Source organism: Caenorhabditis remanei, chromosome I (assembly GCF_010183535.1).
Source record: "Caenorhabditis remanei strain PX506 chromosome I, whole genome shotgun sequence".
Classification (NCBI taxonomy): domain Eukaryota; kingdom Metazoa; phylum Nematoda; class Chromadorea; order Rhabditida; family Rhabditidae; genus Caenorhabditis; species Caenorhabditis remanei.
Genome location: NC_071328.1, coordinates 6,229,674 through 6,247,154, shown reverse-complemented (window position 1 = coordinate 6,247,154; position 17,481 = coordinate 6,229,674). Strand labels below are relative to the sequence as shown.

Here is a 17,481-nt window from a genome sequence, read left to right as displayed (position 1 = left end):
AAAAGCTGGAACATTAAAAACAATATTAAAGTTAAATGCAAGGATGATTCAAGTGAAGTTGAGATCGTCTAAGACACAGAAAAATACAACATAAATTAGTGAGGAAAATCAAATAAATTAAAAATAATTAATTATTTAGTGAATATTAGAGCCGTTTGCTTTGCATTGCACGTTCTTTTTATTCGAGTCACTCCAAATATTCAGAGCAGCTTTGTAGGCGTCCGCCTTCTTACACCATTCACGTTGGCATGAACGATATTCTGAGACACTCGTTGGCCGGGCACAGTTCTCTGGAAAGAAATAATGTTTATTGGTCTACTGAAGTGTTGAATAACTGACCATGAACGACAACTCTTGCTCTCATCAAAATAATATTTCCTCTCAAACACTCATAAGTTCCTGCATCTTCCACATCAACATCCAATATCACCAACTCTCCATTCTCTGTTGCCACGTGCCGTTGTCCGAATTCCAAGTCCCGCCCATCTTTCTGCCATACTCCGCCTCTTGCACCGACCATTTTGATTCCATCACCCAAATAAACATCTTTAACAGTGAGTTTCTCGACGGCAGAGCATTCTGGAGAGATTCTTCCAGCCCATGAACTGGAAACCCATCCGACTGATTTCTCGTTTGTTTTAGTTTTCAATGCACATTTCGAGTTGACTGCATTCCAACTACAGTATGGATCCAAAGAGCATAGAGCACACGATGGAAGATCTTGACATCTTGCAACAGAGAATTGGGACACGCCCCCTTTTGAAGAAGTGAAGAAGAATTCAGAAGGCAAAAGAGCGACGTCGTTGATCTTGGAGCCGGCCGGAGTTCTGAGATCTTGTTGTTCGATCAGATTAGATTTCCATTCATTTCCTTCTTTCCAATGAGAGATTTTCCACATTTTTCGATGGGGACTGTCGAATGCAAAAATGACATTTTGATTCTGAAGTTGATCAACGATGATGTGAGTGTAGACGTGATCCCGGAGTGGAAGAATTGGAGTGCCTCCAGAAATAGAATCAGAAACAAGAAGATGAGTTTTGGCGAAGTGAAGATCAGTGTCAGAGATACTGTGGGAGTTTGAAGAACACTGAAAAGAGAAAGAAAAATAGATTAAACTCCGAAATTCAGAAGGCTTACCGTTCCTGGACGATGAGCTGGAATCTCGTCAGCAGTCACTGAGAACTGCCCATTTGCGGATTCTTCCATGAGGAGTCCGGTGTCCAGAAGCTGAAATTTTTATATTTGAAATAATAAAAAATTAAAGTGGATCTTACATGATTAATTGAAGACAACTGGAACATACAAATTGCGGAAGAAGTGAATGCAGTTTCAGATGTACTGAATGTGGCGTAGAAGAATGTTTCGCCATGTTTGTCGACTCGTTTTACAGATTCTGAAAATATAATAATTATTTTTGAAAAGAATAGAAAAATAACAAATGTTTTCTATTTCCAGTTGAACATTTCAACTCGACTTGGACGGTAGTGTTTTGTCAAAGACAAGAAGAAAAAAGAACTCACGAATATGATCAAAGTAGAATGGATAATTTGCAGAAACTGAACAATTCAATCTCGCCTTGACAAACGAAGTCCATACTTGTCTCAACACGTTCCTTCCTCCAATATCTTTTTTACAAACTCTTGCAACTCTCGAATGAATAATTCTCTCTCCGAATGAATTATCATGTGCAATCTCTCTGAAAAAGAAGAGAACATGTTGTCCAACATCGAATGATCCGACGAATTGTGGCTCATTCAGCCATTTGTTATCCGAGTAAATTGTTCGAATTGAAGCATGAAGTTGTTTTCCGTTTTTGGTGAGTGGAGGCCGGTAGATCAAATGATTCTCACCGCCCATTCCGGTACGGATTCCGGAGTAGACGGAGGTGGCATCTGGAGAAATATCTAGTTACAGTAATTTCATATATTTTAATTATCTCACCTTCTGGATTTCCGTTATCCACCACTACAGCCGTCGAATTGAATGTTGGGTCCACAACACAAATACCAATTTCAGTTCTCGGTTCTTGTTGATCTTGCAATGAAAGTGAATCCAATACTCTGATTTCTGGACGCATTCCAACTGAACTACACACATAAATCGAGTCCATATTGTTAGTAAACGCTAAGAAGCGAGTAGATGGTCGACATAATCTCTCATCACTTGCAGTCGAACGACATTCTGATTCTTCCGATTCACTGAGGATTAATTGCTTTTTTGAGAACACATTCTCTCCAGTATCGTTGATATTATAAGCCCAAAGACGGAAGATTGCTCCCTCTGAACCAGCAAAAAGTGCGCCGTCTTTTGTGTTTATGATGAGCTCTCGGAACTCTCCGATGTTTCGATCCGAGAATGTGTTGTCTGAAAAAAAGGACATGATTGAAGCTACATTGATTCAAGGAGTTCAGATTTTGCAATTATGTGTTTCCTGGGAATGTTCAGTTGTTTCATTTGAAGCAACTAGTTTTGAACAAGTTTTAATCTAATGGTTGCCTCGTGCAACAAACACAAATTTGTTAAAATTTCAGCGAGATTACGGTAGCTAATAAAATATGACAAGGTTAGCAGAAAGATCTAATGTTTATACTCATTCGAATTGTCCCGAAAAGAGGAATCCAAAAAGACTGACAATTTGCCGTCATTAAAAACAAATTCAAAGCGATTCCAGATTTTTCTTCAATTAAGCATACTCATCGACATTAAAACTATGCCGCCTTTGTGTATGTGATATATAAACAATTTATTCGATTTGTTTGGGTTGTGTTAGCAAATATATAATTTCGTTCTGTTCTTCTTAGCCCCTTTTGATGCGAAAAGTAAATAGGTTGACTTTTGGATTAAATAGCCTTGAAACTGGTGTTCGGTAAGGTTGGAAAGGCGTTCTAGCAATTCGAATTGTAAATAACTGAAATATTTAGTAAAGAGAATGATTCGAATCCAAATCAGAACTGATAAACATGATGAGGACAGTAGAATTTCGACTTTCAGTAAGAACTTTCAGTGAGTTTTGACACCTATTCAAAGCTCAGAAAACTCAAGACCTCTTACTTCAAGTTGACAAACAACCTTTTCTAATTGCATTGAGTATTTCAACTTTTCGGTTTCTCGAGGGTACTTCCAAGCAACCCCAGGTTATTGATTTTCCTTCCACTTTTTTTTGAATACTCTCATTCTCCAACAACTGACTCACCTGCACTAATAGAAGCCCATCCGGGTACGGAGACCCACAGTAGGGTACCCAGTATAAGAAAGACGGTCTTCATAATTAAGAAGCGTTTGAAAGAAACAAAAAATGAAATGCACAGATTTACATGAACAAGTTGGTGTCAACACAATAGTGGGGAGTGGTGTATTGGAAGGGAATAGAAGAAAAGAAGAGGACAAGGCCACCCAAGAGAGTTGAGAGGGACACTGAGAAAGAGAGAAATACACAATGGGAAGAGAACGGACCCATCTGTCTGCGTCTCTCTGTATGCTCCACTGTCTCCGTCTTCTGAATATGTCACTGACAGCTGCTACGTCTCTTCCCAGTCGTAATTGTATTTTATATTCCCTTTCGGTCCCCGAAGAAAAGGATGAAAGCGAGGTCCTTTTGTGGAGACATGGATGTCAGAAGGATTTGGGAAAATTATTGAGAAGAAGGAGGTGACGAGAAGAATCAAACCACTTGAGAGGTGCTAATTAGCTACACACTGTTTGTTATTCAAAGAGGAAAGGAGGAGGCAATAGAGGGTCTGTCTGTGTGTCCGAAGATCCAGATGCCGAGATGTCTCAATTCTTATATTTCTTTCTGCTCATCACTTCTTCTCAAAAGGAGTTTTCAGCAGGAAGAATGAGCTTGTAACAATTCGGAAGGTGGAGCAGGAAAAGCTCAGTAATCTTTTCGGATTAGAGAAATTTATTACTCTGATGTCTCCCCCGTTCTCGTGACATCTTCAATCAAATTTGGTTAGGAAAATGCTTTGGCAGGAAACGATTGATATCTGAAAATGTTTTCCTTTTTCGCAAATATTGGAAGTCAGGTTTGATGTTGGAAATCAGATCGATGAAGAACTGCGTACGGACTAGTTAGGCATCTTTAAAATCAAAAAAATAAAGTGACACTCAGGTAAACTCAAAATATCGGTTTCAATTGTTTGCCCGGTCCACAATGAAGGAAAGGAGGGAGTCGGCGGACATTGGTCATGATGGATCTCCTAAAAAATAGTTAGATAAACTCCAGTTTCGAGTCAATGTTTCAGAAAAGTTCAGCTCCGGAAACACCTAATGTCTGCTTCTTTTTCTGAAATAAATAAACTGTGAAGCTTTTATCAATAAACATATGTGGTTTCTTATCAAGATTTTTTTCAATGAAGGAGTTATCTGTGTTGTAATATATAAGGAATCCAGAATTTTTTCCCTACAAATTGTGTGACTACTTTTTCATGATTTGTTACTGTAGGACGTGTGCACAGCCAAGTGTTCATTTTTGATTATTCAATTACTTCTCCGTGTCATCCAGAGCCTTCCTTTTACTTTAAGAGTCTACTTTTCATCGTCTTTTGTCCGCATTTCTAATTTTATTCTCTCTTTTTTTCTTTTTTATCTCATCCTTACTTCATATCTCTCATGTTTACATTTGGTTTCCTTGGTTACTCCATTACACTTTCGGTTGCTCTTATTCGTACTCTTTCGCTTTTCTCTGTAAAGTTTGTAACTAAAAAGTAAAGTTTTAGTGGAAACTTGGACGCATCCGGTAAGAATGCCGCTAGAAACTCGACAACTGAAAAATCTGAAAGAGATGCCACCGACGACTCCATCTACTCTGGCTCATTGGAGTAAAATGACAAATGATGTGAGAAGAATTGTCGTTGGACATTTGGATTATGGTTCCAGGTGAAATCTGTCTGTCGGAATGCCCGCATGTTATTTTTTCAGATGCAGCATGAAACTATGCTCTAAAAGTGATTATTATCTGGTGAATATGACGAAATTCAAAGCAAATAATATCTTGATTAGAGGAGTTAACGACCGAGACGAGGTGAGTGATTATCGGGACTGCAGGACACAGAAAATGCGGAAAACTTTGTTTTCAGGAAGGGGTCCATATTGGAATTGATTCATTTTCGATCTGGTTCATTAAAAAAGATAATACAACAGAAATTGAAAGAGGATGGAATGGAGAGAAAATAGAAAAATACAAAGAAATTAGACAAGAGGATCATTATGATAGGAGTCGAAGATTTTTGGATAAATATCATCAGAAATTCGGGATGCTGAATGCAACAAGTGTTCATATTGTAATGGTGAGTTTGTAACATATTCATTCCCTACACTTAGGGACCGCAATGAACGTGGGCGAAGTTATTCATTTTCTTCTCTTGGGACGTCATTTTGAGATTATCGAAATGTTTGACGGTGAGAGCCCAGAATGCTGAAACAGAATGAAAACTTTTTCCCCCTATGTAATCGAGTACGTAGAATTCGATGAACACACTTTCGTTTCACCCAAATGTTTAGTTTTCTCAGAAAAGTGAAACAAAGTTTTGCTTCGAACAGAAAAATGTCACGTTGAGATCGTTGTAGGTCAGACTCGCATCGTTTTTTCACTGTTTCTAGTAGTTCTTGACATGCTCTAATAGGGTTTGAAAGAAAATTTAATTTTCGTGTTGTAGAATTTTTTTGGGAGCCAGCTGAACTTCGAGGAATCACTTCAAAAAATTTACAGTGATTACCTATATATTTTCTGACATATTGTTTTCGGAAATCTCTTCAGGTACCTCGGGACAAGATTTGGAAAGCGCTTGATTCGTAAAATGTGGTTTTTTCGGTGTCAGAAGACAACAGGTTCAAAAAGAAAAGTAGTTTTTCCTACAGTTCAGGTTAATGCAAGTCAGACTCGCATCGTTTCTCGACGGAATCAGAATCTACGCAAAATTTCGATCTAGACCCACTTAGAAATTAAAAAATCCGTATTGTAGAACTTTAGATATTTGATGATTTATCTCGAAATATGCTGAAAATCCATCAAAAAATTCTCTTGAATTTCAAAAAATCACGTCAAAAATATATTTTCCAATTATCAGCGTCACATTTGTGGTCATTTAGTTCAGTGGATAACACTTTTGAATCAAAGGGTTTCTGGATTCGAACTTTTCGGAATTTTGCAAAAAATGGATGGATTGAACGTGAAAACAGAAAATATTTTTTGCGTGGTCAGGAAAACGAAAGAATTCCCCAAGAGAAATTCAGTAGAAGCCTTGCCTCACAAAATGGCCTGTAACTTCGGAGAGTGTGAATATTTTAGGGAAAATTTTTGGGAATGTACTTCCATTCACCTGAAGAACAGGGCAGGATGAAAATTTTAATGGAAAATTGGGTTTGTAAAAAATGTTGCGGTCTCTACCTACACTCCATAATTTTTATTGTAGTTTGTCAAGTTTTTCTTTTTTTCAATGTCTGAGATATTTGAATAATAAATTCAGGATTTGTTATCCTAAAACATTCTATATAAGTATTCACAGTTCAGACAGTTGAGTTTGAATGTTTTTTCTTACAGGTTTCATTTTCACCGTCTCCAAATTGGAAAATCAAATGCGACAACTTCGAAATCTTTGAAGGACCGTTGGATTGGCTCAATGCATCCGTTTCTCGAAAATACAAAAGTTTGGAAATCTTCGATGTAACAAATCTTGATTGGGCAGTCGATGAAAGAATGTTGGAAGCTACTGATAAATTAAACCTCATATCGGAAAATGACATGACGGATGATCAGTTGGGAACAGTGAAAGCCACTGATGTTTGGCTTCACTCCAATCGTATCACTACAAATGGACTGATCAAGTATTTGGATGTAAGATAGACAAACAGATTTACAGACAAACATTATTTTTCAGTATTTCATCAAAAACGGCAAGAAAACTGACCGTATGAAGATCTCTCTCGATATTGGTAAATTCAACTACGAACAGCTAATGGAGTTCTTAGAACCGAAATCAACAGGATTGGTGCCAGAAGCTCCGTTTCGCATGTAAGATACATATATTATTTTTCAACAAATCATGAGACTTGCTCTGTAACAATGATACATACTTTTCTATATAATCACAATAGTAGTTCAGGTGGATGTTGGAAGGAATTGAGAATGTACATGGAGTGAACAATCCAAGAGGGGTTACTATCGGTTGGCCACAGCCGTACCCCCATTTTACAGTTGGCTGTTACGTTATCGATGACAAAGAGTTGAAGAAAATAGAAGAGGATAAAAGGAAGCAGAGGGAGAAGAGTATGAAACAGAAGAAGAATAAGAACAACAAAAAGAAGAAGACTGTGAAGAGAAAAAAGAAAACACAGAAGAAGAAGAAGAATAATAGAAGGAGAAGATAATTTCTGTTTTCAATGTTTTGGTTTTACTTGTCATTGGATCAAACAGTGCCACTTTTTTCATGGAACAAGATTTGTGACGATTAGCAGAATACCAGATGATCTAGCTTCCTAGAGTTAGACACTACAGAAGACACTGACGAATTTTATTTCAAGATAGTTCAGTCTAAAGTTTTATCTGTGAAAAAAGTTTTTTTAAAGTGGGTCCTGCGAGTTAAACAATTTTTAAATTTTTATGGAAATTTGCATTTTATTTGGAAACCTTTTTATTTAGCCGTTCTGTTATAACATGTAATAGAACGGCAAGAAGTTTGATTGTGATTTCTTCATAAAACTCTCGGTTTTCGTAGCTTCCCTGTGCAATCGTTATCTGAGTTTAGAGGCACCTCTTTTTCGGAATTTTCTTCATATTTTATCATTCACATTCTCTCTTTTAAATCTTCTCATCGTTTCAGTTGTGACATGTTGACATGTTGACATGTTGTATTCATGTTCCATGTTCCATATATAATCAACGACTATTTTCTATTTTATCTATAAAAGTAAACTTATGAGTTTCTGCCAAGAATTGAGACATAATTGTGTTCTGTCGGTGAATGTCTACCAAATTTGATTATTGTTTTTGATTATGAAGGTTGGGAGTATTCCATGAATTTAGGAAGTCAGTCGACGATTTCGACGAATAACAGGCTTGAAATTACGTGTATATACAATCCGAAATCTGAACAGTAACACAAAATATCCGTAGTAATGTATGTTTTTTTCAGAAGTCTTTATCTTTAAATTTTTCACAAAATGGTTACGGTTTGAAATCAGTTGGTCCGTCGAAAACTTATTTGTGTACATGTCAAACAAAATTTATTAAAACGTTCCATTCACAAAAATATAGTCGGAAGCCTTTATCCAGGGATCCAAGAATTTTCATTCGCCCATCAAAAATTGTGATGAAATGTTTTCCAACCTTCAATTTCCTCTTCTCTGTTTTACTTTTTCCTTTTTCGTCTATTTCTCTCATTCGTTTCCAACTCACCTTTCGCTTTTTGACAACATTATATCGATCTATGAAACTTCATTGAGTTATCAAATCTGTCACTCGTATTTCTCCCGTATACTCATTATTTTTTAAATGATAATTTTCAGAACTCAACAATGATACCTTATTCACAAACACCCGTTGAATGGTCCACTATCACAAATGACGTGAAAAGATATATTATTGGTTTTTTGGACTATGAATCCAGGTGAGATCTACTAATCCGGATGTCCAACTGTTCATTTCTTTTAGATGCAACATGAGACTTTGCTCAAAAAGTGATTATTCTTTTGTGAGTTCGATTAGTTTCAAAGCAAATAGACTCTCGATTTCGGAAGTTTTCAGTGAGATGGATATAAATACTAAGGTGAGTAAACAAAACAGTATTCAGACCGACTACTTTCTCACTTTCAGACAATAATCCGTTGTGATATTGATTCATTTACAATCTGGTTCATTGGGAAAGAGAATGTGACTCGAGTTGATCGGGCATGGAATGGAGAATTAATTCATGAGTTCTCTGAAATAAAACATGAAAATCGATACGATTTGTACAGAAGATTCTTGGATAATTATCATAATAGATTTGGAATAACTCATGCTTCAACGATCAGTATTGTACTGGTGAGCTTATCGTTGCTAGACACGAAACTAAAATTTCTTTCAGTTTCCACATGCGCCGTCTCCCAATTGGCGTATCAAATGTGACAATCTGACTTTATACGGACTACGTGGCGGATATGACGTCACTTGGCTGAATCAATGTATTTCTAGAAAGTTTAACAGTTTGGAAATTGCGGGAGGAGACGGTACTTTGATAGAAGTAAATGATAGAATGTTGGACTCTTCTGAAAGTTTAAAAATCGATGTTGATTCGAATATGACGGATGAGCAGTTGGAAAGAGTGAAGGCAACGAACTTTATCATTAGATCGGATTTGATTACTGTAAATGCAGTGAAAAAATATTTGGAGGTGAGGGAAACTGGAAAGAACACAAAAAGAAACCCGCGCCCTATCTTCAGTACTATCTCAAAAATCGCCGAGAAAATGATCGAATCGAGATCTTCTTTCAACTACCAAGGGATTATGACTTTTCTCGGTTGATCCCGGAATCGGTGATCTTTCGGAAACTTCGAATTCCAGAATACTCGTCAAGTATTTTCAGGTAAAACCATTGTTAACCAGAATAAAGTCCCACATTTTCCTATTATTTTCAGAATCAAACTAACTGGTTTCCAAAATGAAAATGGGTTCAATGAGCCACAGGATTTGAGAGTTCGATTCACTCCCGATCGAGCAAATATTACTTGTGAAACACTGAAAAGAGGCAGATCTGTTTCATTATATAGTTTGGATAAAGACGACGAAGACTCCGAGTATAACGATATAGATTTTGATCAACTCTCATTAGTCTAATGGACAATCAATAGCATGTGATTCAATGAAGTTTTGCATTCAGTTCTCAATAAAAAGTTGGCGGAGGGTCAGGTTCCATACAATGAAATGCTCTGATAATTATATATTCGAAGAAGTAATAAATTATGACATTTGGTATTGACTCAACTCCATGAATGTTCTCAAATCCTCCATTGATGCGGTATCTGAAATGCTGACATATTTTCAGACTTAGAAAATCACTTACATGTACTCTCCCATAGTCACATCCTCTGTAAGAACTTCCTCTCTGATCCACTTATTGTCAAATAAATCTCTATGGTCGAAATTCGAGAAAATAGGTAATCTCAGTTCGAATCTGTCGCCGGGGCGCGAATTTTCAACATATTTCTTCAAAAAAACCATTTTAAAGAAACTTAGTTTGAAATCTTGAAGTATTAACAGAAAAGCATTTTGAAAACTCACTCTGAATGCTTTCTTTGCCCCATTTCCAGTTATTTTTCCATCAGAAACTATAGCTATACTCGGAGCCAGAATCGTCTCCAACTCCCCATCTGTTATGGATACATTTCTGGATAATTTCAACATTTCACTTGTGTTTTTCACTTGATCCATTCCAAATATCTTATCGATTTTCCACATTTGGACATCTAAAGTCTTAAGTTTTGGAATGGTTTTCTGAAGCCACGAGGACAAATTTTGAGATGGAACCATCCGAATTTCTAGGTGATCACATTTCAGAATCCAGTCGTCCGGCGGAGTCATTGAAAACTAAAAATTGAATATGTTGACTTAGCTAGTGAATCAGATACGTGTTACATTTAATATTTTGATTCGATTCGCTACAATTTTTCCTCTGTTTTTGATTTTCTCCACCCAAAGTCTTGCTACATCATAACGGCTTTTTATGGTGTTGTATTCAATAGAGGAGTTGGTGGAGACCTTTGTGATTCCATTTCTTTCAGTTACAGTTAAAATCAGAGATTCGTATCGGAGGTATATTGTGGACTGAAATTAAAATTAAAACGCTTGTTTTGCTTGGCGCCTTCTCACATTTTCCCCGGTTCTTCCTGGCTCTTCACCTATCGAAATCACGTCTGGAACATATCTTGTGGAATCCACGAGAGCTTTGTCATCACGAGAGCATAGTTTTAGATTGCATGTGAAAATTTTTTGGTACATGAGAATTCATAAAACTAAATAACCGTCACCCACCTAGAGTCATAATCCGAAAACTTCAGAAGAAACTGTTTTACTGTAACTGGAATAGAGGTCCAACAGGTTTCGACCACGTCATTCATTCTCTTTCAGTCAAACGTTTATGAGTTTCTTATCGATTCTTTCTGTTTACTCTCGCTGTTTGTCAGCCCAATGACTCATATAAACTTTCTGGTATTCTATTTGTTTACATTGACATTTTGAGACTTTCATTTTCAGAATTCATTCTCAATTCACTGAAATTATGACCAAAGTGAAAAGATTTTCAATCCATGAAGTGAAAAATGATGATGGAAAAATATCAATTTCAATAGTTTGTGATGAAATTGGTACTTATATTTATTCTACACCCGGCTCTGATACTGTAGACATTCAAAGGTGAGTTTATTTTGATTCAATAGACACACATAAGCGATATTTAGAAATGGAAATTCATTCACAAAAACCGGAGAAATTCACTCGATATCTTCTGAATTATGTGAAGAATTTATCGAGAATGGACTCTTGGAATGTGAAATTTTTGAACTGAATAACACAACTATTCCTATTCCAAAAAGTCTTCAAAAGATCCAATGCAATCAGTTTCTCTCGTTTTGTCTCGGAGACCAAAAAGTCAAATTTTGGTTGGAATTGGTGGATGGACCGATGGAGATTTTGAATATAACAGAAAAGGAATTAATCGAGGGAATGGGTGAAATGGATCAGTTGAGAAATGTCGAGAAACAGTTGATGTTATTAGGTTGATTCATAATTTTCTGCAATTTTCGAGGTTGCCGGTTGTCGTTTTAATTTCTCGGCGCAGGGGTTGTTTTTCGATTTGGTTGTTTTTGTGTTTGGTAGACCTACTCAAGTTCTTGTTACACTTTCAAATTTTTACTTCTCGCTCTTTTTCTCGCCCTGAACGGAGCTTGGATTTACACGCAACTTTTTGCGTTTTTGAAACATGATTTTGTTTTCATTTGTTTCTGGACTAAAAATTACGTCATTCAAAAAGAAGTTGCTGATGTATGTTAACAAAAGTCTCCTTGTTTTAACCCAAATACATTTTGATTCAAAAAATTTGAAACAAGAAACTTGGATCTGACTGAAAAAGTTCTTCTCTTTCAGCGGTCCGAGCTAGATTTGGAGTTATTGCAGGGAATCGTAGAAACGAATCTGTATCAAACCACCCTTAGGTTGTCAACTTTATTAAGGGTGACTAATGTAACTGTAGTTCATGGATAGAAACCATTTATCGGAATGAGAAAATTCGTCGTTACATACCACACGTTTTGGAACAATATAAAATGGCACATCACATGGACCTAAATTGGTTCTTAGTACTTTTCCCCCCAACACACGTATGGTCGAACTTTTTATTTATTAGAAATAAGTAGTGGAGTTGTTACTCTAACGATGTGAGAAAAGTACAATGTGTGGACTAAGATTTGCGCGCTATGTATGTTCTCAAACCTAAAAAAAGTGGTTTTTGAATCTGAGACTCAGTACTCTGGGTGGCGCGGTCGGAACTCCTGAACGAGGACAGAAAAGTAACATCAGATGTTCACGGTTCTTATTTAAATAAATTCAAAATCATGTGACTCCAGGATGGGGAGATATAACAAAACGACGTTTTCAGTACGACAGCGCTTGTTCATGTGTTGCGAAAGTAACCCACAACAAACTGTTGCCATCTGGCTGGACAATTCTTTTTCTTTCATCGTGTTGATCCATCCTTCTTCCCTTGAATTACAAACATTTAGCTTGACTCCGACGACATTTAAATGGGGAAAATTCCAAATGAAAAGGGGATATCAAAAATAAGCAAGTTTCCTTTTCAAATGATTTCGAATGGATTGTCTACGCGGAGAGAATCAGTAAACTACCAAAATCTTGTCAGAAGACCATCGATGCTGATAAACAATATTTCGAATTCTAGAAATCTTTCTGGATTTGAGAAAATAGAAGCAAACTTTTATCGAAAAATTGCAGAAAATTATGAATCAACCTAATATGTGAATGTGATATGAATGATGAGCAATTGGAAGGGATTAAAGAATTGGGAACGATGGTTTTGAATTCTCCGAATATCACGGAGAAGGGAGTGAAAAAGAGATTGGAGGTAAGAAGTGTTCACTGTCACATTTTCACAGTGAAGTCGTTTTATATCAGTCCTGTGCAACCTTTCCGACCTCGTCTCATAAAAATTGAATTGTTGAAAGACTGTATTTTGAGATTCCTTTTGAGACTGAAGACTGTATTTTGAGATTCCTTTTGAGACTGCAGACTGTATTTTGAGATTCCAAAACATTATCCATTATTTCAGAATTGGTTGGAAAGTTATCCTGGACCCGGTTCTGTTCTCGAGTTTCGATTCAAACCGAGCTCTCCGGATTTCGATAAAAATAGTATTTTTAGCCATCTGATGAAGGCTGAAATATCATGGAAACGATCCTTTGAGTGAGTATAAATGGTGCTTCAATACATCTCTCACTATATTTCTTTTCAGATTCGCGATAAGCTTCACTCTGAATTCTGGTCGAATTCTGGAATACGATGGACATTATTTTGATGGGAATGAAGGATTTCATTTGATGAAAATCGTTATTCCGATGGATTGGAAACCGAAACACAGGGACGATTTCTAATTAATTCGTTGTTTTGTTTTTTTTTTTGAAAAAATAAACATTTTTAATCCAATCGAATACATAGAAGAAGACAAAACGCTACAGCTTAGAGAGAATTCCATTTCTAGATAATTAAAATGTGTTTTTTCCACAACTCTCCTCGTTTAAAACTTTTCGCCTTGAAAAATAGTTCATAATTTTTTTTTTCAAATTTTATCAATTTCCATCAAAAAATCTGACTTTCCGAAATCATTCTCCCTCCAAAAAGGCATTTTCTAATTTGCTTTGGAAGGAAAAGAGAGAGCGAGGAAAGTGGGCGGAGTCTCCCCACATGGAAAACATAGCGAGCGGCGGAACCCGCAGAGTGTCGGTACACACGGCAGCATACCACCCCTCTCCTTGTTTGTCTCATTGGTTTTAACCCAAGTTAACCAAGGTTAGCATGGATTTCGACCATTCGAAAGAATGCGTTGAATAAACGATAAATTTTGGATCCGCTTCTTCGGGGTTTCCGTTGAGGCAAAAATACGAATTGATGCGAGGTATTGGGTAAAGTTTTATTTGATCTTGGTAATGATAAGAGATAAAATAATAAGTGTTTACCCTCCTAATGCATATTAGCTGATGTGATATTCGTTACTGTGCATAAACTTCAGCTAGTTTTCCACTCTCGGAGCATCAACCTGATTGAAATTTTGTTACCCAATTTTTTTAAAGACGCACTCTTTTCATAAACTTCATTACCAAAATGAGATTTTCCCGTCTGAACGACATATTCCATAATTTCACAATCATAACAATTAACCGACTTGTAGTTTTCCACCGTCAGAAAACCAAATGACGAAATATTTGTTCACTTTCTCTGAATGTCTCTACTCTCTTCATTCTACCTGGTGTTTCGAATTATTCTTCATTCCTTTTTTGTTGGTTCCTTTATATTAGGTTGATTCATAATTTTCTGCAATTTTTCGATAAAAGTTTGCTTCTATTTTCTCAAATCCAGAAAGATTTCTAGAATTCGAAATATTGTTTATCAGCATCGATGGTCTTCTGACAAGATTTTGGTAGTTTACTGATTCTCTCCGCGTAGACAATCCATTCGAAATCATTTGAAAAGGAAACTTGCTTATTTTTGATATCCCCTTTTCATTTGGAATTTTCCCCATTTAAATGTCGTCGGAGTCAAGCTAAATGTTTGTAATTCAAGGGAAGAAGGATGGATCAACACGATGAAAGAAAAAGAATTGTCCAGCCAGATGGCAACAGTTTGTTGTGGGTTACTTTCGCAACACATGAACAAGCGCTGTCGTACTGAAAACGTCGTTTTGTTATATCTCCCCATCCTGGAGTCACATGATTTTGAATTTATTTAAATAAGAACCGTGAACATCTGATGTTACTTTTCTGTCCTCGTTCAGGAGTTCCGACCGCGCCACCCAGAGTACTGAGTCTCAGATTCAAAAACCACTTTTTTTAGGTTTGAGAACATACATAGCGCGCAAATCTTAGTCCACACATTGTACTTTTCTCACATCGTTAGAGTAACAACTCCACTACTTATTTCTAATAAATAAAAAGTTCGACCATACGTGTGTTGGGGGGAAAAGTACTAAGAACCAATTTAGGTCCATGTGATGTGCCATTTTATATTGTTCCAAAACGTGTGGTATGTAACGACGAATTTTCTCATTCCGATAAATGGTTTCTATCCATGAACTACAGTTACATTAGTCACCCTTAATAAAGTTGACAACCTAAGGGTGGTTTGATACAGATTCGTTTCTACGATTCCCTGCAATAACTCCAAATCTAGCTCGGACCGCTGAAAGAGAAGAACTTTTTCAGTCAGATCCAAGTTTCTTGTTTCAAATTTTTTGAATCAAAATGTATTTGGGTTAAAACAAGGAGACTTTTGTTAACATACATCAGCAACTTCTTTTTGAATGACGTAATTTTTAGTCCAGAAACAAATGAAAACAAAATCATGTTTCAAAAACGCAAAAAGTTGCGTGTAAATCCAAGCTCCGTTCAGGGCGAGAAAAAGAGCGAGAAGTAAAAATTTGAAAGTGTAACAAGAACTTGAGTAGGTCTACCAAACACAAAAACAACCAAATCGAAAAACAACCCCTGCGCCGAGAAATTAAAACGACAACCGGCAACCTCGAAAATTGCAGAAAATTATGAATCAACCTAATATCATTGTTGATTTTTTCGTTTAGGGTAAACCCGCTTTATCTGATTGTTGTTTTCTATTTAAATATTTTGTAGCTTCATCCTTGCTGGAAATTAAACAATGTCCTGGTCCCAATTGACTGTTAGACTTCAACAAAGAGTTGTCGGATGGTTGGATTACGAGTCAAGGTGAGTTTCTGATTTTCAGCGAATAAAGAATATGAGTACATGGATACAGTTAATCAAGTTGTTTTCCAGATGCCAACTCCGTTCCTGCTCAAAAGACGATAGGGATACTGTAGATTCCACAAAGTTTATTGCATCGAAACTGAAAATTAGTGAGAGTCGAAGTGAAATGTCAGAGGGAAAAGTAAGTTATTTTTCTACTGGTTAAAACATATTTATATTCATTCTCAGACAATCATCCGTTGTGATCTAGACACTTTTACAATCTGGTTCATTGGAAAAGAGAATATAACAAGAGTTGATAGAGGATGGAATGGAGAAATAATTGAAGGATTATCTGAAATCAAACAGGAAAATCGACATGATATTACTAGACAATTCTTGCAAAAAATAACAAACAATGGAGTGATTCAAATGAATTCTCTGGAATTTGAATGCGTGAGTTTCGAGTAAAGATCATAAGATTTCACTTTTTTTTAAATTCAGATCGAATTCGATTATCCTGACAACTGGAAACCGAAATGTGACATTTTGAGAGTGTTCAACATACCCGAACAGCATTATCTGAATTGGATCAGGAATTTGTTCGAAAACTGCCGAAAACTGAAAGCACTGGAAATCAGATGTTGGGGAGAATACCCCGAAATCGATAGAATGTTATCTGAATGTGAGGTTTTTGAATCTCTGAAATGTGATCATGATACACATTTGACTGATGAGGATTTAGAGAGAATGAAGGCAATAGATTTGAGAATTTCTTCGGATAGAATAACTGTAGAGGGAGCGAAGAAAAGATTGGAGGTGAGTGGTTCATAAACATAAAATGAGTTTTCTTATTAATATTTTTATAGTTATTCCTGAAATATGGAAAAAAGGATGACCAACTGGAGCTCCGTTTTCTGAAGCCGGAAAGTTTCGATGCGGAAATAGATCTTTTCTCGAAGTCTCTTGTGATCAAAACTGTAGGAAAAGATGAATCTGGCGATTTCACGTAAGTTTCTATTTAGATGTAGAAGAGAGCCATTGTTTTATTTCTAGCGGAAAGATTGTCGGAGGCTTTGAGAATGTTCATGGAGTACGAAATCCAAGAGATATCGAATGTGTTCTTTTCGATGAAACCATGAGAATTTGGTGTACTCTTCCATATGAACATGATCCAATTCCGTTTGCATTGTATCCATTTTAATTTATTTTTGCGTCAATAAATGATTTCATTTTGAAAAAAACATATTGTGCACTGGTTTTTTCCTGAAATGTTATATTCTTGGTTAGGTTGAACTTTCTCCTCGTCGAAGCAAATTAAATTATGATGAACTAGATTTCTTGGACATTGTTCATTAGGTATAGGTAAAGAGATCACAACTGCTGAATACGTTTGGCCCAACGCTGAGTCATTTGAAGTTATCTGCAATTCTTTATACCCATTCTTTATACCTGAAGCCCTCCCAAATCTCATTTTTACGTGTGTATATCACATCATTTTGATAATTTAATCATAGCCTTTT

At 36.4% G+C, this 17,481-nt stretch overlaps 7 protein-coding genes across 7 annotated transcripts; 5 read left to right on the top strand and 2 right to left on the bottom strand.

Moving 5' to 3' along the window:
* Nucleotides 1–135: 135 nt before the first annotated feature.
* GCK72_001128 (uncharacterized protein) lies at nucleotides 136–3,266 on the bottom strand (the record flags this gene model as incomplete). The annotated part of the gene is made up of 7 exons (XM_003111089.2): nucleotides 136–290; nucleotides 340–1,087; nucleotides 1,138–1,227; nucleotides 1,275–1,393; nucleotides 1,521–1,892; nucleotides 1,942–2,364; nucleotides 3,194–3,266. The coding sequence occupies 7 exons, from the start codon at nucleotides 3,264–3,266 to the stop codon at nucleotides 136–138; spliced, it is 1,980 nt and encodes a 659-aa protein (XP_003111137.2).
* Nucleotides 3,267–4,744: 1,478 nt separating this feature from the next.
* GCK72_001127 (uncharacterized protein) lies at nucleotides 4,745–7,368 on the top strand (the record flags this gene model as incomplete). The annotated part of the gene is made up of 6 exons (XM_053722851.1): nucleotides 4,745–4,878; nucleotides 4,921–5,023; nucleotides 5,079–5,288; nucleotides 6,542–6,835; nucleotides 6,879–7,012; nucleotides 7,104–7,368. 6 exons carry the CDS (start codon nucleotides 4,745–4,747, stop codon nucleotides 7,366–7,368), a joined length of 1,140 nt encoding a protein of 379 aa, XP_053591496.1.
* A 1,146-nt stretch (nucleotides 7,369–8,514) lies between these two features.
* On the top strand, nucleotides 8,515–9,815 carry GCK72_001126 (uncharacterized protein; the record flags this gene model as incomplete). Its single annotated transcript, XM_053722850.1, has 6 exons — nucleotides 8,515–8,606; nucleotides 8,651–8,765; nucleotides 8,813–9,022; nucleotides 9,066–9,371; nucleotides 9,422–9,564; nucleotides 9,617–9,815. The coding sequence occupies 6 exons, from the start codon at nucleotides 8,515–8,517 to the stop codon at nucleotides 9,813–9,815; spliced, it is 1,065 nt and encodes a 354-aa protein (XP_053591495.1).
* Nucleotides 9,816–10,037: 222 nt separating this feature from the next.
* Nucleotides 10,038–10,976, bottom strand: GCK72_001125 (uncharacterized protein; the record flags this gene model as incomplete). Its single annotated transcript, XM_003111193.2, has 4 exons — nucleotides 10,038–10,184; nucleotides 10,260–10,565; nucleotides 10,614–10,802; nucleotides 10,848–10,976. The coding sequence occupies 4 exons, from the start codon at nucleotides 10,974–10,976 to the stop codon at nucleotides 10,038–10,040; spliced, it is 771 nt and encodes a 256-aa protein (XP_003111241.2).
* A 280-nt stretch (nucleotides 10,977–11,256) lies between these two features.
* GCK72_001124 (uncharacterized protein) lies at nucleotides 11,257–11,756 on the top strand (the record flags this gene model as incomplete). The annotated part of the gene is made up of 2 exons (XM_053722849.1): nucleotides 11,257–11,390; nucleotides 11,435–11,756. The coding sequence occupies 2 exons, from the start codon at nucleotides 11,257–11,259 to the stop codon at nucleotides 11,754–11,756; spliced, it is 456 nt and encodes a 151-aa protein (XP_053591494.1).
* Nucleotides 11,757–13,017: 1,261 nt separating this feature from the next.
* GCK72_001123 (uncharacterized protein) lies at nucleotides 13,018–13,639 on the top strand (the record flags this gene model as incomplete). Its single annotated transcript, XM_003111334.2, has 3 exons — nucleotides 13,018–13,113; nucleotides 13,318–13,451; nucleotides 13,501–13,639. 3 exons carry the CDS (start codon nucleotides 13,018–13,020, stop codon nucleotides 13,637–13,639), a joined length of 369 nt encoding a protein of 122 aa, XP_003111382.2.
* Nucleotides 13,640–15,911: 2,272 nt separating this feature from the next.
* Nucleotides 15,912–17,162, top strand: GCK72_001122 (uncharacterized protein; the record flags this gene model as incomplete). The annotated part of the gene is made up of 6 exons (XM_003111357.2): nucleotides 15,912–15,979; nucleotides 16,049–16,160; nucleotides 16,208–16,414; nucleotides 16,463–16,777; nucleotides 16,828–16,967; nucleotides 17,015–17,162. The coding sequence occupies 6 exons, from the start codon at nucleotides 15,912–15,914 to the stop codon at nucleotides 17,160–17,162; spliced, it is 990 nt and encodes a 329-aa protein (XP_003111405.2).
* Between the last annotated feature and the right edge of the window lie 319 nt (nucleotides 17,163–17,481).